This window comes from Heterocephalus glaber, unplaced genomic scaffold, assembly GCF_053883595.1.
Source record: "Heterocephalus glaber isolate CG9 unplaced genomic scaffold, H.glaber_assembly_v1.0 deba00001564, whole genome shotgun sequence".
Lineage (NCBI taxonomy): Eukaryota > Metazoa > Chordata > Mammalia > Rodentia > Bathyergidae > Heterocephalus > Heterocephalus glaber.
This window is the reverse complement of record NW_028258351.1, coordinates 21,986,329-22,013,029: the sequence shown is the minus strand read 5'-3', so window position 1 is coordinate 22,013,029 and position 26,701 is coordinate 21,986,329. Positions and strand designations below refer to the sequence as shown.

Sequence of the window (26,701 nt, the reverse complement as noted above, 5' to 3'; positions counted from 1 at the left end):
TTAGTGGCCCTGGAGAGCAAGAAAGTTTAACCAGGGAAGGTCAGATTCAGAGCCTGGAGAGGTGGAAGCACTTCGGGGTCATGCCAATCAAGTGCTGCAGGTAGCAGCTTGTTTCTATTCTTAGCAATGGAAGGAGGCAAAAGTCTGGCTTCCTCATGGGAGGATGGAGCCACCTGCATTCAAAATGATTCAAAACTATCTTAGCTGTCTGCGATTTAGTGCACTTTCTTTGAAGAATGCCTTCATGGTGTTTAGTTTTAAATCTTCCCTCGGCCACGTCTGGGTTTTTCAGAAGAGGAAAATGAGGTCCCGAGAGTGACACTCACTTTTAAGCCTCCTTCATTGAATGAGAAAACTGAGGAGCTTGGATTAAATAGGCTCTATGCCCTTTGCATGAGGTAGCTACTCAATAAATATTTGCCGATTTGATTTTCCCTACACAAAACCCTTTGGGTGGAGCTCCAGTGGGCACAAGGACAGCCTTGCTGCTGAGGTCCCTCCTTACGCAGCCCAGGGCCTGTAGGCAGATGCTGGGACAAGCCAGGAACTGCTGGGGGCCTGGTCCAGGAGCAGCTGTGCTCATCAGTGGGTTTGCCTTCCAGCTGACACCATGAGTAGTGATACTGAAATGGAGGTGTTTGGAATAGCTGCTCCTTTCCTCCGGAAGTCTGAAAAGGAGAGAATCGAGGCTCAAAACCAGCCCTTTGATGCCAAAACCTATTGCTTTGTGGTGGACTCAAAGGAAGAATATGCCAAGGGGAAAATTAAGAGTACTCAAGACGGGAAGGTCACTGTGGAAACTGAGGACAACAGGGTAAGGCTCGTGCCCTACCCCTCCAGCCAGCTGGCTCCCCATCGTTACCTTATATATGCATCAAGCCACTTCCAGATGAGGCTCAAGTCCTGAAATGCCTCTTATGAAATGGCTTTAGGTTTCCCAGTTGTCAGTAGAAAAAACAAAGTGAGTACTTGCTTCAGGTTGCAGAGTGGGAGAAGAGTCTGGTTACAAGTGATGAAAGTGATTAGCTTATTAGGTGATTTTATCAGTGTTCTCATCACTCTAGTCCAGAAGCATCAGCTCCATGCATCTCAAGGGTGTGGAGCTGGGAGTTCAATACTAGGAGGAAGGCTTTTAGACCACTGCCCTTCAGTTATCTAGGTATCTGCTAATTCTAGTGATGGCCATCTAGCAAAGCAAAATGTGTAAGAGATCCTAGTAGATCAAAAGCTCGATGTGAAACAGCAGCCTCACTGTATCAGGAAGAGGATGAGACTGTAGCTCGCCTCATTCTGGCCCAAGCCATTGTGAGAATGCAAAAGGAATTTGGGGCTTCAGTACTTCCTGAATCTAGAAATGCTCTAAGAAAAGTAAGAGGAAGGAAAGAAGGGAGGGAGGGAAGAAAAAGAAAATCCAATAGACAAGCAAAAGAAACTGTCACAGAGTTGAGCATGAAGGAAAAGGGCATTAACACCTGCCCTGTGATGCTACCAAGCACTGAAGCTCCAAAAAGGTGGCTCTCTACATATTTCTGATAATGAAGTTATGAATCCGCTTAGAAAGCAGGAAGGAAGGTGTAGTCTAGACCTGAATGATCGTCTAAGGCAATCTAAGAGATGCCTAAAGGAGGCTGAAGGTCCAGGATGGTTTGAATGAATCCCTGCTTGAAGGCAGAGAAAAGCCTGTTTCCTTATCACACTTCCCAGAGATAAGATGGGAAAACTGGCCATCTTCAGAGATCTCACAGAGACAAAAGAATATCCCCACACACAAGGTGCTTCCAGCCCTAGAAAGCCTGAGGACACAGCGGGGAAGGGATTTTTCCTCTTGAGAGAAGTGCCAAGCCACAGGCAGTGTTGGGGCCACCACTCTGCCCCATGGCACTCTGGCACCCTTCTCCTGGCTTGTGATCCTGTCCCCAGAAAGGGAAGGGAGGGGTGAGGTAAGCTGTTTTTTTCATAAGCATGCACAAGGAGGGAGGCTAAGGGAGTAAATGAGGGGTCTGGAGGTAGACAGCTGCTTTCAAAGAGCTCCAAACGTTGGCCCCCTCAGAGGGCAACAGCCTGGAAATCCAATGCCACCTCCCTCTTTCTCTTCTATCCCTGCTCAGGACAGCCCATGGATGTGCCATTTTCTCTGAGCAGGTATGGAAGAGCCCATCTGCTGCTGGAGATGGGTCTTGGTGCAGCCAGCACTGCAGAGCTGAAATGCTCCTGTGGGCTCCAGTTCCCAGCCACAGGCCCCCACACTGTCCCCACAGATCCTCTTATCTCATTTCTCATGTCATTCCTTCATCCCAGGCCCACTGGGGAGAAAAAACCCCACAAGATCCCTGAGTAACCGAAGCAAAGCAACCTAAGCCACCTATAGCCTCATCCTCCCTGTCAGCCAGGGATCTCCAGCGATCACCTTCATGGGTCCCTTGGTGGGTGACAGACACCTGCAAAGCAGATGGCAGTAGTGAAGCACTGTGACTCCTCTCCTTTCAGACCCTGGTGGTCAAACCAGAGGATGTGTATGCCATGAACCCCCCCAAGTTTGACAGGATTGAGGACATGGCCATGCTGACCCACCTGAACGAGCCAGCGGTGCTGTACAACCTCAAGGACCGATACACATCCTGGATGATCTATGTCAGTGGTGACTCCAACAGCAGCTCTTCTAGGGTGGAGCAGGGAGGTGGGGATGTTTCATGGGTTGTGGGGTTTTGAGAGATTTGTGCTTGGCTGCTGAACAAAGGAAAGGAAATGGGAATGGTGGAAAGAAAGGAGGAGGAGGAGAAAGATGAGAAAGCAAGAAATGAATGGAGTGGCAGGAAGAGGGGTTGGAAGAAGGGAGATGAGGACAAGTGAACCAGGGGAGCAGAAGGATGAAGCCAGGGTTGGAGTCAGCATTGCCACTTAGTCTCAGTTGCCTATCTTTCCTTCTTTACAAGTTTATCAGAAAGGAACACAAGACACTAATAAAGGCAAAGGTCATATATAATTTATATAAATAGATATATACATATATAATTTTTTCTCCCCAAGACCTACTCAGGCCTCTTCTGTGTCACCGTCAACCCCTACAAGTGGCTGCCGGTGTACAACCCCGAGGTGGTGGATGGCTACCGAGGCAAAAAGCGCCAGGAGGCCCCGCCCCACATCTTCTCCATCTCGGACAACGCCTATCAGTTCATGCTGACTGGTATGTTTCCAAGGAGGACTTGTGGTGTGGTGGAGCCAGCACCAGATGGGCCCAGGGCATTGTCCCTTGGTCCTAGGCCTGCTTCTGGGGGCAACCAATACATGGAGAGGGAGGGAACAAGAGCTAAAAGCAGCAGAAAGCAACCAGATCACTGCCGGCCTTGCCGGCCAGGGTGAAGCATTTGCATTTAATCCAAGTATTGTTTTAAGTGCACAAAATGACATTTTTGTGGGAGGAAAAAAGACTGGCAATTTGATATGGTTCAACTCACATGATTCGAGGCCACTGGTTTTAATCAGGGGCTTCACCTCTTTGAGTGAGTCTCATTCTGGGTGAGGATCTTCAAACTCCCACTGAGGACTGAACAACAAAAACTAAAGGGAAAGGAAATTGTGCGATTTCAGTCTGAGTGCTGGAAAGACAGGGTAGAGTTGGGGAGCTGTTTTTATGTTGCTGCCAGCTCTCTCTTACTTTTTTCTCTAACAGATCGTGAGAATCAGTCCATTCTGATCACGTAAGTACCCTGGCACAGAGTGGTCTCACTGGTGTGGCCGCAGATGCCCCTTGCTCTGTTCTGATAGTTAGGAAGTGTTGGAAGCAAAGTGAAAGGAGAGGTTTCGGGATGGGGAGGAAGGCATGCATAAGGCCTCAGAAAACCAGAATCGTCCATTCTTGGGTCAACTGCACAGGTGGCTGGCTATGGCATTCCCTGCCCAGGCTCTGCTCTCCCAGAGGTGTGTGTCTGGCACGGTGTGGTGCAGGCTAAGTCCAGGTCTTTGGGTGATATCTTGAGGAGCTCGTTGATACTAACAGGACTCATTTCCCTTTCTCTCTCTTTCCACCACTCTGAAATAGTGGAGAATCCGGGGCAGGGAAGACTGTGAACACCAAACGGGTCATCCAGTACTTTGCAACAATTGCGGCTACTGGGGACCTCGCCAAGAAAAAGGACGCCAAAATGAAGGTGCAGAGGGAAGATGCCCTGCTCTGCTTCTGCTACTAACCTCTGTCCTAGCTTTAGAATGAGGGGGTCAAATGTACTTTTGTCAGGGAGCAGAGTACGGGCTAAAATGTGACATCTGGAAGGACAGCTGGTCACCTTAGAAAACCTAGTATATACCTAATCTCACAGGGCCAGACCCTGAGGTTTCTTAGAAGGTTCTAAGGCTCAGCTAAGAAGCACCAATGAGGGGCAACCCCAAGACCTTGTTCTTTTATGGGAGAATCACATAAAAGAGATTGGAGAGAATCACGGCACTTACTTGCTTTTTGACACAAATGCATAGCAACAGTATGAGGCATATACAGATAACCTAACTGGAGAAAAAAGGAATTGAAGTGTTAAAGGAACATCCAGTCAAGAGATCTAAATATTGCCAACCAGAACAGAATGGTAGAAGTGTTCAGAGGAGGACATGCTGCTGGATTGGCTGCTCCTCAAATTGGAAAGTCAGGGAGGGCGGGACTGGGCTCACCAGAGCTGCCAGGCAGCAGGGCAGGCAGGAGTGACAGAGCTGGTGAGCAGATTTTACTGTCATTTTGGTCTTTAAAGAGTTTTTCTCCTCTTCCCTCAATTTCTTGCATCAGGGGACTCTGGAAGATCAAATCATTAGTGCCAACCCACTGCTGGAGGCCTTTGGCAATGCCAAGACCGTGAGGAATGACAACTCCTCCCGCTTTGTGAGTCTGGGCTTGGTTTGGGATTTCTTGGGGCCTACAAGATAGACAAGACAGCTGTCCTGGGGAGTTAAAGACCAGCAGGGAGGAAAATGAAAGAACAAAATAAGTAAACAAGATAGATTCACCTGAAGTGCAACAAACAAGAGTGAGTGGCCAAATAATTGGGGGCCGGGTATCCTTCAGATAGGGTTGTCAGGTGAGGTCTCTGAGGAGCTGCTGTGTGAACCAAGCCCTGTAGGATTGTAACGCACAGATAGGAAGAGGAACAGGGAAGGAGCAAGGTCTTGAGCCCTGGCGGGGGCAAGGGTCTGGTATGGCGAGGGACCTAAACAGGCTCCATGTGGTGAGGGGGTGGGTTGCTAAGACAGGCAGAAGAGAGGACACAGGCCATGAGAAAGCATTCAGGTTGTATTCTCAGGGCAGCAGTACTGAAGGATTCTGTAAGCGAGAGGTGATATGGTTTGACACACATGTTGAAAAAATCAGTCTAGTTGCTTTGTTGACTAGGCACATACAAGAGGAAGGGAGCACAGACTTAGAAGAACAAAAAAAGAGGCCAAAGGAGAGAGGAAGAGAAAAGGGAAAGAACCGATTGAAGTTCAGACCACAGAGGTTAGGCCTCCTAGTCACGTGCCCAGGAGGAATCACTGAGCTGAGGTAGGATCTGGTCTCCATTTTCCCCTGTGCAGGGCAAGTTCATCCGAATCCACTTTGGCACTACTGGGAAGCTGGCCTCTGCAGATATTGAAACTTGTGAGTAGATCCACTGATATCTGATGAGGGTTCTGAGGAATGGGGAGCAGATTGGAAGCCAGGTTTGTGCTTCTGTTGCAGATCTGCTGGAGAAATCAAGGGTCACCTTTCAGCTGAAGGCTGAGAGAAGCTACCACATCTTCTACCAGATTCTTTCCAACAAGAAGCCTGAGCTCATCGGTGAGGAAGTACTAAGTGGGGTTGAGGAAGTCTCCAGGGGGTTTGTTCTCTTGTGCATTTGGGTTCATGAGATCAAGGAGAATTGTACCTGTTTTAAGGTGATTCCACAGCCAGCAGAGGAAATTTATTTTATACTTGGGATATGGCTATTTGGGCAGTTACATGCCAATTTGAAAAATCGAATCAGATAGTAACAGGATTAAACCACTGCTGGGTTCAGGGCTCAAGGTTATAAAAACCTTTGGACAACCAAGCATATAACTGTCCTTGAGCGCCCCCTTGTGTACTGGCACAGAAACGAACCTCTCACCAGATGTGGGGCCAGGGCAAAATCAGCCAACACAGCAGCCTGAGGAGCCTCTGTGTGCACAGTCTTTGCTCTTTCACTGTGGTTGCTCTCAGACTTTTGCTCTCCAGCCTGGAAAAAAGCTGCAGCTTTTCCACCAGATTTTAGAAAAGGCTATGGTTATACCAAACAACCTTTGCTTCCCCTGAGTGTGGACTCCTGTTCAGAGCCATGCTCAGCCAGTTTTCCCTATTAACTTTCCCAGCCTGCACTGACAGCCACCATTCATGTGCAAAGCAAGAAAATTTAAATACTCTCCCAGGGTTCTTAATCTATGTAGCATGCGAGACTGCAGAATCTTCCCAGACTGTATCTTCAGCCAAGCCTGAATATGGCAAACCTGTCTAGAGATTTCTGACTCTAACTTTAGTTTTGGCTCCGACAGTTGAAGTCCCCATCCAGGGTGCAGGAGCCCAAATCCACACAGGGGATGTCTTCCTTGCACCCGTGTGAACTCCTCAAACCATTCTTTATTTCAGAGCTGCTGTTGATTACAACCAACCCTTATGACTACCCATTCATCAGCCAGGGTGAAATCCTGGTGGCCAGCATAGATGATGCTGAGGAGCTGCTCGCAACAGATGTAAGTGGGACTGACAGAAAAGGGTGGGGCACTCCTCTGTCGCCAGGGCAACTGATTGACAGCCTGCTCCTTCCACTCCAGAGTGCCATTGACATCCTGGGCTTCACCCCTGAAGAGAAATCTGGACTCTACAAACTGACAGGGGCTGTGATGCACTATGGGAACATGAAGTTCAAACAGAAGCAAAGGGAGGAGCAGGCGGAGCCAGACGGCACTGAAGGTACAAAATCACCATAGCGAGCCTTAAGCCAGAGCCAGGAGGTCATTCACTTGAGGTCATTTGGTGGCTCCTTTGAAAGTGATTAATTGTTCTTCCATCTGGAGCAGTCAGTGGCTCTGTCCTGGAGCTCAGGTGCCAATAGGCAACATCACCACCCACTTTTGCTGAATGGTCCTGTTTTAGATGCAGTAAGAAGTGACCAGGGCTATCTTGGAGCCCGATCTCCCTTTTCATACAATCAGTGATACTGTCCCAGTGATGTAGCATCCACTGACTGTGTCTAAGCAGTTTAATGACACACAGTGTGAATCTTACGCAGACGCATTCTGTCGAGCCTTGACCATGAGAGGTGTGCTTCTCCCTTGCCGAACATCACCATTCTTTTCTTCCCAGTGGCCGACAAAACGGCCTACCTGATGGGGCTGAACTCTTCGGACCTCTTGAAAGCCTTGTGCTTCCCTAGAGTGAAGGTCGGGAATGAGTACGTTACCAAGGGCCAAACTGTGGATCAGGTAAGGGTGCCTCGAGGCCAGGGAGGGACTGGATCCCTGCTGGTCACCACCACCTTCCAAGTCACTAGCTGACTGCCCTGTAGGTTCACCATGCCGTGAATGCCCTCTCCAAATCAGTGTATGAAAAGTTATTCCTGTGGATGGTCACTCGTATTAACCAGCAACTGGATACGAAGCTTCCAAGACAACACTTCATTGGTGTTTTGGACATTGCAGGCTTTGAAATCTTTGAGGTATGTGCTATTTATATTCATGTTTTTATACCTTTGTATAGGGAACTTGATTTCCACAATCCCAAAGGGAAAACATCAGGGTGGTCATCTTGTAGGAAAGGTAGGCAGAAAGTGAGTAAGATACCGGGGGGGGGGGGGGGGGTTGCATTAATATGAGAGGTGAAGACATCACTCAAGAGGAGTTTTAAAGGACATCACCTAATATAGAAAGAAAAATGAGTTGGGCATGGTGGCACATGCCTGTAATCCTAGCACTCTGGGAAGCTGTGGCAGGAGAATCACAAGTTGGAACCCAGCCTGGGCAATGTAGTGACTTAATGAAATCTTGTCTCAAAGTGAAAATTAAGAAAGGGGGATTTAGCTCAGTGCTGAGGCCCTCAGTTCAATACCCAGTACAGAAAATAAAAGTTACTACTGATTTAGGGAGGGCCAGAAGGGGAACTGAGAATTTGATATTAAATTAATCATGCAATATTTTATATAATTATTCTACTGCTTCTGTGTTAAAAGCAAATGCCAGTCATCAAAGTGCGTATTTAGTGTATACCAGGTACCAGACACGAAGGTTAAAAAAAAAAGTTGAGGAAAACTAGAAGTCTATATGGTACACAGAAGTCTATATGGTGCGGTGGGATCTCGGGAGAGGGAAAAACATCTTCTAATTGGAAGTTTGGAGAAGACTCCCTGGAGGAGTTGTGGTCAGAGCCAGGCCTAGAAGAACATGGGAGTTGAGCAGGGCCTGAGGTGAGGAGGAAGCATGCTGGGGGCCAATGATGTTGGAAGAAGTCTAACTTTCCACACCCAAACTCTGTATTTTGGTGCCAGTACAACAGCCTGGAGCAGCTGTGTATCAACTTCACCAATGAGAAGCTGCAACAGTTTTTCAACCACCACATGTTCGTGCTGGAGCAGGAGGAGTACAAGAAGGAAGGCATCGAGTGGACATTCATCGACTTTGGGATGGACCTGGCTGCCTGCATCGAGCTCATCGAGAAGGTAACCTAGGCCTCCACTCAGCACCCTCTCCTCGTGCCCTCTGCTGCTCACACTCACCCGGATGCCTTTTGCCTTGCCTTCAATCCAGCCCATGGGCATCTTCTCCATCCTGGAGGAGGAGTGCATGTTCCCCAAGGCGACAGACACCTCCTTCAAGAACAAGCTGTATGACCAGCACCTGGGCAAGTCTGCCAACTTCCAGAAGCCCAAGGTGGTCAAAGGCCGAGCTGAGGCCCACTTCTCACTGATTCACTATGCTGGCACTGTGGACTACAGTGTCTCAGGCTGGCTGGAGAAGAACAAGGACCCCCTGAATGAGACCGTAGTGGGGCTGTACCAGAAGTCCTCCAACAGGCTCTTGGCACACCTCTATGCCACCTTTGCTACAGCAGACAGTAAGACTCCAAATGCAGGGATGGGGGGCTTATTTCATGTGACCTCCCCTCATCTGTTCCACAGGAACCCGAAGACTTTGTAGATCCATTAACAGCATTTGCCTTTTGTTTCAGCTGACAGTGGAAAGAAGAAAGTTGCCAAGAAGAAGGGTTCTTCCTTCCAGACTGTCTCTGCACTTTTCAGGGTGAGAAAAATATAAGTGCATTTGCTTGCAATTCAAGTCAAACCAAAAGGAACAATGCAGAGATTCTACACTTGGCTTATACAAGAAGGCACGGTGGCACGTGCCTGTAACCCCAGCACTCAGAAGGCTGAGGCAGGAGGATGACTGTAAGTTGAAGGCCAGCCTGGGTTACACAGTGAGTTCAAGGGCAGCCTGAACTACATAGGAGGACCTTGTCTCAAAACAAAACAGACAAACAAGAAACATGGCTTATTCAAGAATAGCAATGTTGTGTGATTTGGTTACTGTTCCTGGGTGAGGTCAAGGAACAGTATGATAATATATAAATGAGGTGTAACAAATGTGGGGCCAGAATTTATTATCATTTTGTACAGCAGCTAGCTGGGCTGGCTAGCTGGGGAGGTGAGCTTCCAGTACCAACCCTCCAACTTGCCTGAAGGACACCAGTAGTATGTCTCGTGTTCCTGTGGTGCTGAGCACGTCTGAATGGACTTCAGAAAGCCTTCTGTACTGGGAGAGCTGCTGGTTCACTAGGAGGCAAATGACTACGGCAGGTTGAGTACTTCATATCCCAAATGCTTGGGACCAGAAGTGTTTCAGATTTGGGGGAAATATTTCATATACAAAATGAGATTTCTGGGCAAGGACATCCAAGCCTAAACACAAAATTGATATATATTTCATATGCACCTCACACACGCGCCCTGAAGGTGCGTTTATATCATATTTGTAAGTGTGCCGGTGTTCTGCCTATGGCCCAGCAGGTAAGGTCCAGTGTGGAATTTTCTACTCGTGGTGTCATGTTGGCTCTCAAAAGGCTTCAGATTTTGGAGCGTTTCAAATTTCAGATTTTCGGGGACACTCAACCTGGTTGGTTACTTGCTTACACTTGTAGCCATAAGTCTATTAAAACAGAGTTAAGTAACTTTGCTATTCTTCAGAATTCATCATAAGTTTAAAACACATGTGTTTCATGATGGCATATCTCCATCTCTGAAAAAGTCCACAGCAGCCTGTCACATTTAGTGTTTTTATTTTAGGAAAACCTGAACAAACTGATGTCAAATTTAAGAACTACCCACCCTCACTTTGTGCGTTGTATAATTCCCAATGAAACCAAAACCCCAGGTGAGATGCCCAGCAGCTGTGGAGGGAGTGCTCAGGTTTGTGAGTGATTCCGTGTGAAGCTGACACATCTTGCTTTTGTCCTAGGGGCTATGGAACACAGCCTTGTCCTCCATCAGCTGAGGTGCAATGGTGTTCTGGAGGGCATCCGCATCTGCAGGAAAGGATTCCCAAACAGGATCCTCTATGGGGATTTTAAACAAAGGTTGTGATCAAAATGTTCTATATCTTCTTAACAAGTTGTGCCAAAACTGGAATTTGAAGGGGAGAAATACTGGTATGAAAAGAGTTACTTCAAGGAAAAAAAAAACCAGTGGTGGATCTCCATGTAAAACAATCCACCACTGGGTCCAGGTGTATATACATGTTTTTTCCCTGTTGTTCTCTGGAATTTATCTGCCATACAAAATGGCAGGAAAAGCCCTGGCCTGACTCCCAAGGCCTTAGGGTCCAGGCTGATATCTAGCAGTGTGGCTACAGGCAAGTTTTTCACCTCTTCGAAACTTGGCCTTCTTACATATGGGAAGAAGGACCTGAACTCACTGGTCTCCAAGGTCTATGTCTTTGCTGACAGCCTATGATTATTTCCATGTCTACAATGGCAGATACCGAGTGCTAAATGCCAGTGCAATCCCAGAGGGACAATTCATTGACAGCAAGAAAGCATGTGAAAAACTCTTGGCATCCATTGATATTGACCACACTCAGTACAAATTTGGACACACAAAGGTAGTGCGTCAATCCTGAAAGATGCTGGCCTTCATCCTCCTAATATTACTTCTCTAGACAAGTGACTGTGTCACTTCTCCCCTCTCTAAGGTGTTCTTCAAGGCTGGCTTACTGGGAACCCTGGAAGAAATGCGCGATGACCGCCTGGCCAAACTGATCACCCGGACCCAAGCAGTCTGCAGAGGGTTTCTCATGCGTGTGGAATTCCAGAAGATGGTGCAGAGAAGGTCAGCCAGGGTCTTTGTTCAAACCTGCACTCCTTGGGGCAAGGGGGGGGGTCATTCTTAGGAATAAGCAGTGTTGTGTTTTCAGGGAATCCATCTTCTGCATCCAGTACAACATTCGCTCCTTCATGAACGTCAAGCACTGGCCCTGGATGAAACTCTTCTTCAAGATCAAGCCCCTGCTCAAAAGCGCAGAGACGGAGAAGGAAATGGCCACCATGAAGGCAGAGTTCCAGAAAACCAAAGATGAGCTCGCCAAGTCGGAGGCAAAGAGGAAGGAGCTTGAAGAAAAACTGGTGACACTGGTACAAGAGAAGAATGACCTGCAGCTCCAAGTACAGGCTGTATGTGTTCAGGAATCCTTTGTTTTTAAGCCCCAAGACTTGATTATCTATTTAGGAAGGCTGGATTATTGGTGGAGAATTTTGATTTTTAGTTGGGATGCGTCATAAAGGACTTCATAAAGAACAAAATACTGGAATGTCACAAATCTCATCTCCTTAAAGGGAATTATGACTCTTTTTTTTTTTAAAGGAAAGTGAAAACTTACTGGATGCTGAGGAAAGATGCGACCAACTGATCAAAGCCAAATTCCAGCTTGAGGCTAAGATCAAGGAGGTGACAGAGAGAGCTGAGGATGAGGAAGAACTCAATGCTGAGCTGACAGCCAAGAAGAGGAAACTGGAGGATGAGTGCTCAGAACTGAAGAAAGACATAGATGACCTTGAGCTGACACTGGCCAAGGTTGAGAAGGAGAAGCATGCCACGGAGAACAAGGTACTCTTCTTGTGGGTATTTCCTGCTTGGCACAATCATTGCAAATTAAACTTTATTTCTTCTTAATAATTGTCTGTGGCTTCTCTTCAGGTTAAAAACCTTACTGAGGAACTGGCTGGGTTGGATGAAACAATTGCAAAGTTAACCAGGGAGAAGAAGGCTCTCCAAGAGGCCCACCAGCAGACCCTGGACGACCTCCAAGCTGAAGAAGACAAAGTCAATTCTTTGAGCAAAATCAAGAGCAAACTGGAACAGCAAGTGGATGATGTGAGTAATGTTAACAAGGAAGACCAGGATCTTCAGGGTCCTTTTGCACAGCATTTGTTCTCCAAAGGCCCTGGTGCATTTTTCAGCTGGAAAGCTCCCTTGAACAAGAAAAGAAGCTCCGCGTAGACCTGGAGAGGAACAAGCGGAAGCTGGAGGGAGACTTGAAGCTTGCCCAGGAGTCCATCCTAGATCTGGAGAATGATAAGCAACAGCTGGACGAAAGGCTCAAGAAGTAGGCACTGAAGCCACCGGTTTCCATTTTGTAGGTTACTTGGGGATTCTGTCCTCATGCATCTACGTTTCCCTCCCCAGGAAGGATTTTGAATATAGTCAGCTACAAAGCAAAGTGGAAGATGAGCAGGCTCTGGGCCTCCAGTTTCAGAAGAAAATCAAAGAGTTGCAGGTAGGCGGCCTTTGGGTTTCTGTCTGCTTGAAGCCTTCCAGAGTGAGGGGGTGGTTCACACAGCTGCCCACCTCGCCAGTTCCCTTCTGCCCAGCTGAGGGTTAGGGATGGACATCACTCTTAGAGCCTGTAACACGATTCAGAACTGAAGTGCTTGGATCAACATTCAGTTGAATAGCAAATATCCTGGGGTGCTTATTGCGGGACTAAAGAACATGTTGTTTCAGGGAAAATTCATGAAAGGAAATCAGCAGAGCAGGACTCAGTGGGACGTGTCTCATGGGGATGAGGCAGGAGAACCCGAATTTAGAGGTTAGCTGGAGCAACTTAATGAGACCCCATCTCAAGATAAAAAGGGGCTGGGGCCGGGGATTTAGCTCAGTGGTTCTGCTGCCTGCCTTGCAAGCAAAAGGTCCCGAGTTCAATCCCCAGTACCAATAAATAAATAAATAAATAAAAATAAAAAGGGGCTGGGGGTGTGGTTTGGTAATTCTGTGGTAGAGGCTTGCTTAGCATGCCTGAGGCCCTGGATTCAATCCTCAGTACTGTAAATAAAAATAAAATAAAATAATCAGTAACATTTGTACTTCTTGAAGGAGAGTCTGTGAACTGGTTTCCAAATGGAAACTAGCGTGTTCTTTTATTATTATTGTTATTCATGTATTAAGTTACATGTGAATGGTTTTTGGTGTGATATTTCAACACATGCACACAGCGTTTATCAAATCCAGTCTCCCTGTAGCTGCCTCTAGTGATCACCATCCTAAATTCAGGCTCTTTTCCCCCTAACTTCCACATAAGAGAACATGTGGTATTTGTCTTTTGGTGTCTGGCTTATTTCGTTTTGACAGAATGCCTTCCAGTTTAAGCCATTTTGCAGCAAATGACAGGGTTTCGTACTTTTTGTGGCTGCAGAATATTCCATTGCGTACTCGCACAGCATTCGTGCTGTCTGTCCCTCTGTTCGCTCTTCTGCGGACGGGCACTTAGGTTGATTCCACGTCGTAGCCGTTTCGAACAGAGACACTGAGAGCCGCTCTGGAGCGGCCGCCCCGGGCTGAACGGCTGCTCTCCACAGGCTCGCATCGAGGAGCTGGAAGAAGAGATCGAGGCGGAGAGGGCGACTCGAGCCAAGACCGAGAAGCAGCGCAGCGACTACGCCCGGGAGCTGGAGGAGCTGAGCGAGCGGCTGGAGGAGGCGGGCGGCGTCACCTCCACCCAGATCGAGCTGAACAAGAAGCGGGAGGCCGAGTTCCTGAAGCTGCGCAGAGACCTGGAGGAGGCGACCCTGCAGCACGAAGCCACGGTCGCCGCGCTGAGGAAGAAGCACGCGGACAGCGCGGCTGAGCTCGCGGAGCAGATCGACAACCTGCAGCGGGTCAAGCAGAAGCTAGAGAAGGAGAAGAGCGAGTTCAAGCTCGAGATCGACGACCTGTCCAGCAGCGTGGAGAGCGTGTCGAAATCCAAGGTGCAGCTCGCTGGGTGGCTCACTTGTGTCATTGCAGCACTCTGGGGGTCTGAGGAAGAAAGATGGAAGTTCGAACCCGGCCTGGGGGATTTAAGGACTTTAGTGAGACCCTGTCTCAAAATGGAAATGGGCTGGGGGATGTAGCTCAAAGAGAAGGCCCTTGGGTTCAGTGTCCCCTCCCTTCACACACGCACGCACACACACACACACGCACATACACACACATACACACACTGAGAGACTGAGGTTGGGACTGAAGAGAAATCCGAGGTGCTTGGGCGGGGCGGGGAGCCCCGGCTTTTCCATCTATAGCTGGTCAGATGACTTCTCTCCCCTCCCCAATCCTTCAGGCCAATCTGGAAAAGATATGTCGAACCCTGGAGGACCAGTTAAGCGAGGCCAGGGGGAAGAATGAGGAGATTCAGAGGAGTGTGAGCGAGCTGACAACCCAGAAGTCCCGTCTTCAGACTGAGGCTGGTGAGTTCGGTGCAGGAAACCGGAAGGGCCCAACTGCCTGGTGCCTGGAAGGGGCAGCTGCCTAAATGAAGAGGCCACGTGTTGGAGAGGGTCTCTAGGGAGGCACATTTTTAAGAGAGAAGTAATTAAATGATTCACAAAAGGAGCATCCAAAATAGCTTAAAGGAAGAAAACACTGAGTTCAATAAAAGCGAGAGAGAAGAGGGCCAGCATAAGACTCTCAAAGTATCACTTTGTTCACACTTTTCCACAGTTAATGTAACTTGCATCAGATAGAATCTAATTGGCAGAGGAAGGACTAGAAACTAAGACCCACAGCTTTTCTAATTCTTGTTGCATGGTGTCTGCATTCAAGCATTTTAGAGAATAAAGAAAGAAATGGGGCCAGTTTGAAAGGCTCTTAAAGTTTAACATGACAATGTAAGAGAACATTATTTGAGTTCTTCCACCTAGAAAATGTGGCTCCACCCAGCACTGACTCCTCACTGCAGGTGAATCAATCCTTTGCTAGCAGTGATAGACAAGATGGTGAAGAAGGTGTATTAGCTACTTTTCCAGTAACTTCTAGGATTCACTTCTGGAACCATAGGTCCTCCCTTCTCCCTCTTTTTCCTCTGACTTCTAGTTAAGCATATAAATCTGAACTTAACCATATTCACCCAGAGTCAAACTTCAAATTACTAAAGATAAAAAAGTCCTAAGTACAGTATTTCCCATAATAACAAATCAACAAAGAGCTGGAAACACCAGCCTCTGGGAGGTCTAATGGGAGTGTTAGGTGCCCCCAGGAATGTTTAAATGTATAGTTGTTCTCATCAGGTCTTACTGACAGAAGTCGCTTCCGGTTTTTGGTAGCTTACAACACCATTTTGGCAGGATGTACTTTCCACTTCCTCTTCATGGACACATCCTTCTCCCTCAAGAAGGGACCATATTGTATTGCTTGTTCTTTAGCACAGGGACTTGGCGAATGAATGAGTGAATGAATGAAAGACACTATTTTCTTCTGGATTCAGGTGAGCTGAGTCGTCAACTGGAAGAAAAAGAAAGCATAGTGTCCCAACTTTCCAGGAGTAAGCAAGCATTTACCCAACAAATAGAAGAGCTCAAGAGGCAGCTGGAGGAAGAGAGCAAGGTACCTCTTCTGAAAGATGCTTCCTTGGTCTAATTTGCAAAAACAAAACTAAACAAAAACATCCACAACTTTATTCAGTAGGTGATGATAGCAGAAACGTACTTGGTTGTAGGATGTACATAGTACTAAATCCACTAGGGTCTCCTTGACTTCTGCAGGCCAAGAACGCCCTGGCCCACGCGCTGCAGTCCTCCCGCCACGACTGTGACCTGCTTCGGGAGCAGTATGAGGAGGAGCAGGAAGCCAAGGCTGAACTGCAGAGGGTGCTGTCCAAGGCCAACAGTGAGGTTGCCCAGTGGAGGACCAAATATGAGACGGACGCCATCCAGCGCACGGAGGAGCTGGAGGAGGCCAAGTACGCAACTCCGGCTTTACAAGAACTAGAATTGCTAAGTGCACATAGGGTAGAGCACACTGGCTTCAGAGCTACTTGGGGGTGAATTTGATGCATTTATTTCTGTCAGTAGATTTTCCCCCACTACATATGTTTTAAATGCAGCACTGTGATGTTTGGTGTTAGCATATTTTATTAAGACAGGCAAATTTGATCTTGGATAGAGACCAGGCAGGGTATTGATCACTGATTTTTAGCAGACAGGCAATTCTCCTGGGCTTATGAAAACACATGCACATTTGAATCACATAGATTAGCAATTGCAACTTGATGAATAGTAATGTTCAAGAAGATTGGAACTTAATCACATCTGCTTCTCTTTCGTATTCTTTAAGGAAAAAACTTGCTCAGCGTCTTCAAGATTCTGAGGAACAGGTTGAGGCAGTGAATGCTAAATGTGCTTCTTTGGAAAAGACAAAGCAGAGACTGCAAGGAGAGGTGGAGGATCTGATGGTTGATGTTGAAAGAGCCAACTCTCTGGCCACTGCTCTCGACAAGAAGCAGAGGAACTTTGACAAGGTGTGAGATTAGCTCCAGGGCTGAAAGCTAGGATGTGGGGAGTCCTAGTGACCAGGGAGGAAGGAGACTGGGTCCCACACCTGACTCTTTTGTTCCCCAATAGGGTGGGCTTGGGAAAGTTCCTGCAATTCACTAGGATGTAGTTTCTTCATCTATGAAATAAAATGGAAATGGGATGGGGATGGAAGTCCTTTTCGAACGCTATCGGTGGAAACAAATCAGTTTTCCCAAGGCCATTCAGTTCCAAACCCTTTTCCATCCCACATATTGTTTGTCTGGGTAGCTGACAAGAGGGACTCAAACTTACGTCTCAGTGGGAGGCTTTGTGAGAGCTTCTCTCCCCGGTATGGCAGATAAAATTGATCTGAACCATAGTTTTAATGAAATACTGAAATAGAGGGCCATTTTTCATATTAGAAAAAGGACAGTTATGCCTCGCTAATTCCTTCTCAAAGGATCCCCCTTGCTTTTTGGAGATGGCAAAAGTTTTGGGAGATGGTGATTGTTATTGATTGGTTATCATGAGTAAATTTAGAGAATGCAATCTTGGTTAGCCCAATAATTAAGAAAAGGAGCCAGAGAAAAGATACCACCAAGTATAGCCCTAGCTCTGGGAGTCCCCCCTGAAACATAATATTAAGTAGAAGCTTGGAGGAGGGGAGTTCATAAACAGAAACCCCTTCCATTCTGGTGACTCAGGTGCTAGCCGAGTGGAAGACAAAGTGTGAGGAGAGCCAAGCCGAGCTGGAGGCGTCTCTGAAAGAATCCCGCTCCTTGAGCACTGAGCTCTTCAAACTGAAAAATGCCTACGAGGAAGCCTTAGATCAACTTGAAACTGTGAAACGGGAAAATAAGAACTTAGAGCGTAAGCCATTCCTAACAGTCTGAGATGGTCTGAAACCATCTCCTTTCCCAAGGAATAGCCAGAGTGGGTCAGTGTGGGCATGGCTCCAGTATTTGGACCCCTACAAGCATGTGTTGATACACTCTCGGAGTGTTCACCTCCCAATGTGTTATTTTGGAGTCTCTCTATACACACTGCCTTATCTCTAAGAAATAGGAGTCTTTTAGAATTATAACAAATTAGTCAAAAAGCATTGAGCCAGTGCTTTCCAGGTCTGGAAACCCATGCAGGGCATCCAAGTGCAATCGAAACTAATTTCCTTGCAGAAGAGATAGCAGATCTCACCGAACAAATTGCTGAAAATGGTAAAACCATCCATGAACTGGAGAAATCAAGAAAGCAGATGGAGCTGGAAAAGGCTGATATCCAGCTGGCTCTGGAAGAAGCAGAGGTGAGCATGAAGGTTGGGGAGGCAGCAGCAGGAACAGAGATAGTGAACGGGGCTTGGGAGACAAACAGGCCCCATTCAGCAGCTTTTGCCTTTGCAAAATCGGAAGCCTAATGCCTGCTCTTGTCCTATCAGACTGGACAAGTGTGAGGTTGAATGAGATAAACCTTTGAGTTTATCTTCTTTGAAAACATCATTAAACTAGGACTAAAAATGAGAATTTATAAAATCTGTTGGGTTTAAAATATCTGTAAATTACTTTGCCCTCCTACCAAAAAAATAAAAAATAGAATGATTTAAACATATTATTTGATCGTATAATCAAGAAGAAATAGCAATGAAAGAGATTATATTTCTGTAGATCTGAATACTGCAGTTAGGATAAGGACTCTCCACTGGAATGCTGTCACTCCAAGGGTCGGTTGGCAGGAGGCTCTACACAGCCAGGATACCACTCACTTGGCTCTTGTCCTTTAAAGGCAGCCCTGGAGCACGAAGAAGCCAAGATCCTCCGCATCCAGCTTGAACTGACACAGGTGAAGTCGGAAATCGATAGGAAGATCGCTGAGAAGGACGAAGAGATCGAGCAGCTGAAGAGGAATTACCAGAGGACGGCGGAGACGATGCAGAGCGCCCTGGACGCCGAAGTTCGGAGCAGGAACGAAGCCATCCGCATCAAGAAGAAGATGGAGGGCGACCTGAATGAGATTGAGATCCAGCTGAGCCACGCCAACCGCCAGGCTGCAGAGACGCTCAAGCACCTCAGGAGCGTCCAGGGCCAGCTGAAGGTGTAGAGTGCTCCGGGGTGCGGCGGGGCGGGGTGGGGACCTCGCCGCCTCAGATACTCCAGGGTGTAGATGAAGCTTGTCGTCGTAGTCCCAGCAGCTCTGGTTCACACACGTTTCCTTTTCCCTCTGGCCAGGACACCCAGCTGCACCTGGATGACGCTCTCCGGGGCCAGGAGGACCTGAAGGAGCAGCTGGCGATCGTGGAGCGCAGAGCCAACCTGCTGCAGGCCGAGGTGGAGGAGCTGCAGGCCACGCTGGAGCAGACGGAGAGGGCCCGGAAGTTGGCGGAACAGGAGCTCCTGGATTCCAACGAGAGAGTGCAGCTGCTGCACACCCAGGTAAGGGAGGGCCACAGGGCAAGACAGGGGTCAGTCCTCGGGAACGCTCTAGCATGACACACCTCCGCTTCCCCCAGAACACCAGCCTCATCCACACCAAGAAGAAGCTGGAGACAGACCTCACGCAGCTCCAGAGCGAGGTGGAAGACGCCAGCAGGGATGCAAGGAACGCGGAAGAGAAGGCCAAGAAGGCCATCACTGACGTAAGGCTTTCCCTTCTCTCTGTGGGGCCTCCGAGACTCTTTCATTAAAGCCCCTCTCCTCTCCTACCCCCAGATAGTCCTGCTAGGCAGGTAGGTTCTCCCCCAGGACACACCTGGGTATATTCTGCTTCAAAACCACTCCCGTCTCAGACTGGCTCTTCCCTCCTGTACATTAGAAAGTGGGGTCAGAGGGACAAGAGACAGGAAGGGATCGTATCTTGTTTGTTCTACTATTGGAGAGGTGTGCTTTTCTTTCCTAAACATCTGGCTTCTTCCAGATATGGAGATGAACCCTGCAGGCCCACAACCTTCTAACCTTCCCGGCCTCTCTCCCAGGCCTCCACCCTCGGGCCGCGATTCAAATGGCGCCGTCTGCTGGCTAATGGTGGAACACTCTCTCCACGCTGCTTTGCTTTCCTGCACTTTCACCTTCCTCTCAGTGTCCCCAAACCCGTGAGGCTGGGTATCAACTCAGTCTTCCCAAAGTCTTAGGGTCCTTTGGAAATACCATATATGTTGGTAATAATGAAAGAAACTTCTTTGTGGCGGGGAGACCCATGGAGGAGTTTTAGGAAAGGAAGGCAGTGTTTCCCATCCAGCCCTTGCGGGTTCCTTTTCTTCATTATTTTATATGCTGGGTGTAGCTCCTGTCCTCTTCCAGGACAGGTGGTTGTGCTCACCCAGCGCCTTCCTATTGTTCTTTTTCTTTAGCATGTTCTCTGGTCTTAGGTCCCCAGGTTTCCACAGCTCCCGGGCCTTTCTGGTCTGCATTTCTGAGGGTGTGATCTGCTTTCCAGGCCGCCATGATGGCCGAGGAGCTGAAGAAGGAGCAGGACACCAGTGCCCACCTGGAGCGGATGAAGAAGAACCTGGAGCAGACGGTGAAGGACCTGCAGCACCGTCTGGATGAGGCTGAGCAGCTGGCGCTGAAGGGCGGCAAGAAGCAGATCCAGAAACTGGAGACACGGGTACTTGCCAGGGGATCCCCGCCTGAGCGTCCCAGCCTTTCCCGCTCATGCCACAGCCCCGGACTGATTTCCCTGCCTCCCCCAGATCCGAGAGCTGGAGTTTGAGCTGGAAGGGGAGCAGAAGAAGAACACAGAGTCTGTGAAGGGCCTGAGGAAGTATGAGCGGCGGGTCAAGGAGCTGACGTACCAGGTAAGTGGAAAGAAGGCCCAACAGGCATTTTCTCTCTAAGGTGCAGATGCTCCCCGGAGTCTCCACCCAAACATAGGAAGAAACATTTGAGCCAAGAAAACTGCCCCGCCTTATGCAATTCTGTCCCTTTTCTCTAGAATCATCTTCATTTTTCTCATTTTTAGAGTGAAGAGGATAGGAAAAACGTGCTGAGATTGCAGGATCTGGTGGATAAACTTCAAGTGAAAGTCAAATCCTACAAGAGGCAGGCTGAGGAGGCTGTAAGTCAGATGCATTGTGGTCTTGGAATAGTGGCCTTGTCATTTCCCCCTGTCTCAGAAGGGGCACGCTGACCTTACCTGCTTGGGCCTTTTGGTTTTAGGATGAACAAGCCAACGTTCATCTCACCAAATTCCGAAAAGCTCAGCATGAGCTGGAGGAGGCTGAGGAACGTGCTGATATTGCAGAATCTCAAGTCAATAAGCTTCGTGCTAAGACCCGAGACTTCACCTCCAGCAGGGTAAGTCCTCGACCTGGGAAGAACTCGCAGTGACTGCAGAAACTTTTGAGGTGGAAGGAACCAGAGGGAATCTTTGTCTTTACAGCAGCGCAATCTTGGGCTCAGGAAGAGAAGGGATTTGTTTAGACATTTAGCTGAGTAGAGCCCCACTATGGCAGAAGCCAGGTATGCAGGTCACACAAGAAAAAATATCCTGAAAAGAATGAGCGTTGTCCCACTGAACACTCTTCACGCGCCCTCTGCTGGTCGGAAAGCGCTGCTGCAAGAGTGCCCTATAGAGCCGGGGGTGCTTGTCTGCAGTAGCCCCACAGATGTAAGAGGCTTGTTGCCCAGCATATGGACCTGGCGCTCTCTGGCAAGCCAGTTTCTCAGGTTATGGTGTTCACTTCATGCATGCAATCACGCATGCTCTCAAGGTGCAAAAAGTATCCCACTAAAACAGACAAGCACGTCCTGGGTGCTTGCCAGAGCAGAGGTGGAGGAAATGTGTCTCTACCGCCGGGTTTGATTAGAAGTGCCCGTTTGCTTTCCAGATGGTGGTCCATGAGAGTGAGGAGTGAGCGTGCCCTCCAGGATCAGGACGGAAGATATGCACAATGCGTATTTTCATGGCTCCTGACCACTATCCTTAATTTCCATCTGACTCCTTTTCCCATGCAATAAAATTTGCCTTGTTTTCAATTTGGGCCTATTTCACTGTATTTGTTTTCTTCTACTCCATAAGGAAAGGATTTCTTGTTTGGTGATTTCTATGCTCAATGTTGAAATCTCAGGAAGCAGCTGGCTTGGTAAATTTAATTGCTGTAAGTATGTGGGAGGGAGAGATTACTTTTGGCTTAAACTTGATATTAGATGAAAAAGAAAAATTACTTCTAGTTTAACTATTACTTTGGTGTGTGCGTGGGAGGGAGTTTTTGAAGAGTCATGTCTTAATATATGAGGGAAACTCACAAGTTAGGTCCAAGAAAACCCAGTCTTGAGTTGGGTAGTTATTAGGCAAGGGTTGATTTCTACCCCCTCTGAGTTCTACCAGGAAAATGTCAGGAATATAATAAATATTTGTTGGATAGCTGCTCCATGCTAGTGCTGTGCTTTTAGAAATACAGAAATGAATAAAATACTGTCAGATGCCTTCAGGAGCTCAATCTAAATCTGCACCACATGGTCCTGTTATTTTAGCTTGATCTGTACTCTTTCAGAACTGCACAAGCAAAACTCCCACCCCTTATCAGGATGAATTTGTATTTACCTAAAGAGTAAAAATAGAGCCAGAAGTCAGAATAACTATTTTGCTGACCAGCTACTGGAAATGGCGTCTCCTGACCTGGGATTGCTCATTTCTCATTATAATTAAACTTATCAGAAAGAGTTGCCAAGTCTTTTTCCTTATCTATTTCTACATATGAAAGTTTGACTTTCATAGCTAGTTTGACTCAGGTGGGAATTAAAAATCTAAGGAGAATTGCCCATCAGTGCTCAACGCCAAATTTAACATCTCCCAGGATTTGCCATTTCAATAGGAAGGAGGCTAAATTGGTATCAGATTTGGCTTATCTGCAGTTTCAAATTATTTTGACTTGTTTTCACATGCAACTTTATTTTAACTAATTAATTTTGCAGTATCAAGGATCAAATCCAGGACATTCTGCACGCTAGGCAAGACGCTACAACTCCAGCCCCTTGAGTTGCTTTCAATATTTCATGGCAACACTATGACAAAAAAAGTGGCATGCTCTTCTGGTGATGACTGTTGCTGTGAGGAAATTACAGCATTGAGAACAGATCCATGTCCAGGCCTGAGGCTGGGCCAAAAGGGCTACAGTCATTGAAATCTTCGCAGAGTTTAGGAGACCAGCTATAGATTGCCTTCTGCGGAAAGCAGGCAACAGGGAAAACAAATGAAGCTTCTCATTGCAGAGGCGTTCTAACTGTTAGGTAATGAAGAAGTGAAAGAGCTGGAATATCCCCATCTTGCTATGAAGTAGGAATCCTTAATGAATTATGACAACTAGAATCAGAAAGAGATGGACGGCAGGCATGACCTACCTCCTGATGGAAGGGCACACTCTTGCCTACAAAAGATTCTTGCCCAACCATTTCCTGGGGTCTGATCAACCCTCTAGATGTGATTACCCACCAATCTGCATGCAACTGGGGCAAAGATGTATGATGCAACCTATAAAAGCTAGGATGCAGGGAACGCAATGGATCAAGTGATCTAGTTTTTCCAATAAATGAGTTGCAAAGAAAAAATATAGAAAAAATGAAAGGAAGAACTACAGATTAAAAGAGACTTAACAGGCACAACCACCAATTATAGTGTATAACTTGTTTTGTACAAGATCTTAATTTGTATGAACAAGTGTTAAAATATAGATACGTGTACTGTAGCTTATGAAATTTGAATCAGTATCAGATATTTGATGGTGGATTCTTGTTCATTTTTAAGGTATTATGTTACAGTGTGATTTTATTTTCTGAAATAGTGCTAACCTTTAAAAGCACATACAGGGCCAGGGATTTAGCTCAGTGGTTTCGCCGCCTACTGCACAAGCACAAGGACCCATGTTTGATCCCTGGTACCAAAAAAAAAAAAAAAAAAAAAAAAAAAGCACATACAATATTATAGATATGAAAGGAATGGCAAGTAAGGAAGCAATTTAAAGTCAACCTGTTTCAAAGATTTATTAAAAAGAAGCTTCTGCTTCTGATGCATTTTATGTAGAACAGAGCCTTGAAAATTTCTGAGGCTGTGGTATCTGATGTGTCCACTTATCTGCAAAATGTGACATTTGACACAAGGGAAACAAGTGGAGTCTGGTTCTGGAAGCTACTTCTGACTGTCTAATTCTATTAGGCTCTGGTTCTGTGAAAGACATAAATGAGAAAAATTCATTTTCTCAGAGTTAGTACTGTAATGAACTTCATTCCATAAAGCATAAGATGTCAGTGATTATAGAAAATATAAGCCTTGTTGTTCAAGAGAGAAAATGAGAGCAGGAACCTCCTTCCAAATAAGGAGCTGCTATGCCACACAAGCCCACTAGAGGAGGTCTTATCTGGCAGTGGAGAGGAGGAGGGTGAAATCAACCTCTATTTACTGAACTCTTACCCAGCACAGGCTTTCCGTGTCATCCGAATATTCAGTGATGATGAGATGGTCCTGATTACACCTGCTTATTACAGAGTAAGAAGAAACCAAAACACAGAGTAACTTGCTCAAGGTCAAAGTGGCACAGATGGGATTCCCTTTGGAATCCAAGACTGTTCTACCTGACAAAGCACTGTCTATCTACCTAGGCAACTGGCTGAGTAGAGACAAGAAATACCTCCAGAAGGCAGAGCAGGGGGAACAGGTGTGTTAACGCTGGGCTGATGAACCACAAGGTGACCCTTTTTCTGATTACTATTTCCATTAACTTCTCCAGGAATCCCACTGTAAGCCGTCTCTTGCCCACCAGCTTTCCCAGCCCACCCTTGGAGTCTTCTTGTAGGAAGGCCATTCACTCAGCTGGCAGGAACACGCTTGTCCTTTAGCACTTGTGTGATGGCTGGCTGCTACATCTTTCGCATGTGAGCTCAAAAGGGTGAAGCGCTTCTCATCTTCCAGCATACTTCTTAGGGTGGGAACATACTCTCTCCAAATTTCAAGGGCCATTTTTAATTACCTTTCCATTTTTAAATAAATAGCCTCACCTTCTTAAAAAATTATTTTTCTGGTATTGAGGCATAGAATTTATTTATTTTCTTCTCATCACCCTCTGGCTTTCTGAATTCCTTATTGAGTCTCAATTTTCCCAGCAGTGGATTTCAATTTTCTATTACCTTTTATAATTTTTAAAAATATATAAGGAATATATACTCAAGAAGAGGATTAAAAAAGATCTGTCAACTGTAAAGGGATTGCCAGTAAGGATGGCAGACTCCTTTATTTGGAATGAATGAGATCTTGATTTATGATTAGCAGATGGCCCCCCCTCTTAAGGACAGGAAGGACACAGTTTCTAATAGGAGTAACATGTCCTTATGGGGGGAAATGGATTGCAGTGTGTAGCCTGCCCCCAGCTGGTGAGGGCAGCTCTTCATTTCTCCATGCCTCAGTCAGTGTGCCAGCTGAGTGTTTTAATAAGGCAAGTGTGCCTCAGTCCCTCTCCCCCACCCAGAACACTGAGGTCTACTCACACTCCTCCCAATAATCCCACTGCTAAAAACAGCTGAAGCCCAGAGGGCCTGCGGCTCCTTGTTAGAACTGAGCAGCGATCTGGTTACCCTCAGCTATGCAAAGACGTTCCGGAGGTTCTCATGTCCCCAGCTGTGGGCCATCAGGAGCCAGAAACCTAGGGTGGCACCAGTTATTTTTATCTAAGATGCTGCAGGCTTTCCATGACGGTGAGGAGCAAGACGCTCCCACTCCTGAGCACTTATTCATCTACTCCGTTTTATAGCAAATGAGGCATGGCTCTCTTTCAGCAGCAATGGGAAGCATTAGGAGGGCAGATGGTAGACCCCTTAGGATGCCTTCAGCAGAGGACCCTGACACCAGCTTGCTGAGAGAAGGGGCATCTCAGATAAAGAAAATATAGCACTTTCATCACATGGGGTTCCCCAGTTAGACCTTCTAATCTCAAGGAGAGTAAAGGGACTAGAAGTACCCGGGTAATAATAATAAAGCCAAAACAATAGAGGTAGCAGGTATTAGAGGAGGGTAACAGGTGATGTGGTTTCATAGTCAAAGACCAAAAGAAAGTCGATGGCTTTAGAATGCTTTGTGCACAAACGGTGCTCGTTGTTCACGCTGAATTCCAAGTAGGAAAAGTAAAGCAGTGGGGAATCTGTTGTTGCCTTTGGGGAAAGTAAGCTCTCTCCATGCCAAATGCTTGCCTCTACATGCCATTAACAAAATGGGAATCATAACAGAATAATACCTTGGAAGTTATTCTTTACAAATTTGAGAACGATTCTAGCCCTGAATTTGATTTTCTTGGCTTTCTGAAACAACAGCAAAGGCACTGCTGTTTAATATTCACACAAGCTTTTAAGCCCAAGTGATGATCAAACATCTGAAAGGAGGCCCAGGGGTGAGGTGCTGCCCTGGTGAGAATGGAGACCGCCAGTGCCTGAGACCAGGGTCAGTGCCTCCTCACCCCTGCACCCCAAGATTTGCAGCTGGAAGTTTCCGATTTGTGTTTCCTAACACCTGTGTTCACTCATCTGCCATTTACCAGCTGACTAGGCTGTGCCCAAGATCGGGGAATGGAAGAAGCAAAAGTCCCCAGGAAAGCCAGATCAGGAACAGGGGGACAGGAGCGCCTGCACACATTAAGGCCCCAAGGCTCCGAGTGGGGAAGACAGGGAATGGGCAGAGGGACATACATTTCCAAACATGGCCCTGCTTCGGGCCTGGGTAAGATGGAACATCCGGCAGCAGCTGTGCCTATTTTGGGCCTGGGGGTCTCTGTCCCAAGGGCAACAGGTGTTGAGACCCAAGGAACAGGCCATGAATAAATACATGGATAATTCAAGGGCACCTTGGCATCATCCCCAGGGGCAAAAGATCAATTAACTGTCTTCCGCCGGAAACATAAGATACCCCCCTTTCTTGTTTATTCCATCCCCCTTCAAGACATAGGACCTTGAA

The 26,701-nt window shown here is 47.1% G+C and overlaps 1 protein-coding gene and 1 long non-coding RNA gene across 3 annotated transcripts in view; one reads left to right on the top strand and one right to left on the bottom strand.

The window, feature by feature from the left end:
• LOC101698672 (myosin-3) lies at positions 1-21,754 on the top strand. Its single transcript, XM_021238054.2, has 39 exons — positions 1-814; positions 2,488-2,631; positions 3,028-3,184; positions 3,671-3,698; positions 4,040-4,148; positions 4,772-4,864; positions 5,554-5,617; positions 5,699-5,797; positions 6,623-6,726; positions 6,808-6,946; positions 7,340-7,458; positions 7,542-7,691; positions 8,517-8,687; positions 8,776-9,082; positions 9,197-9,267; positions 10,308-10,395; positions 10,480-10,597; positions 10,998-11,121; positions 11,212-11,348; positions 11,434-11,689; positions 11,880-12,122; positions 12,213-12,389; positions 12,476-12,621; positions 12,702-12,792; positions 13,871-14,260; positions 14,611-14,737; positions 15,754-15,872; positions 16,031-16,227; positions 16,602-16,785; positions 17,485-17,650; positions 17,956-18,080; positions 18,557-18,865; positions 19,000-19,203; positions 19,281-19,406; positions 20,204-20,374; positions 20,460-20,564; positions 20,729-20,824; positions 20,926-21,063; positions 21,597-21,754. Exons 1-39 carry the CDS (start codon positions 611-613, stop codon positions 21,621-21,623), a joined length of 5,823 nt encoding a protein of 1,940 aa, XP_021093713.2. The 5' UTR covers positions 1-610; the 3' UTR covers positions 21,624-21,754.
• LOC110344365 (uncharacterized) overlaps positions 14,135-26,701 on the bottom strand; it is a 27,187-nt gene continuing 14,620 nt past the window's right edge. Inside the window, exon 3 of one of the 2 annotated variants that reach the window (XR_015443244.1) lies at positions 14,135-14,309. This is a non-coding gene — a long non-coding RNA (uncharacterized LOC110344365). Of the gene's footprint in view, positions 14,342-26,701 lie in introns of both variants that reach the window. The other variant, XR_015443243.1, reaches the window with a different exon arrangement.

What these genes read in the sequence shown, in the direction of transcription:
- LOC101698672 (XM_021238054.2), top strand. Translation starts at nt 611, where the DNA reads ATGAGTAGTGATACTGAAATGGAGGTGTTTGGAATAGCTGCTCCTTTC. An exon ending in CTATCAGTTCATGCTGACTG is followed by an intron (nt 3,185 to 3,670) that starts GTATGTTTCCAA and finishes TTTCTCTAACAG; the next exon opens with ATCGTGAGAATCAGTCCATT. An exon ending in CTCTGCAGATATTGAAACTT is followed by an intron (nt 5,618 to 5,698) that starts GTGAGTAGATCC and finishes CTTCTGTTGCAG; the next exon opens with ATCTGCTGGAGAAATCAAGG.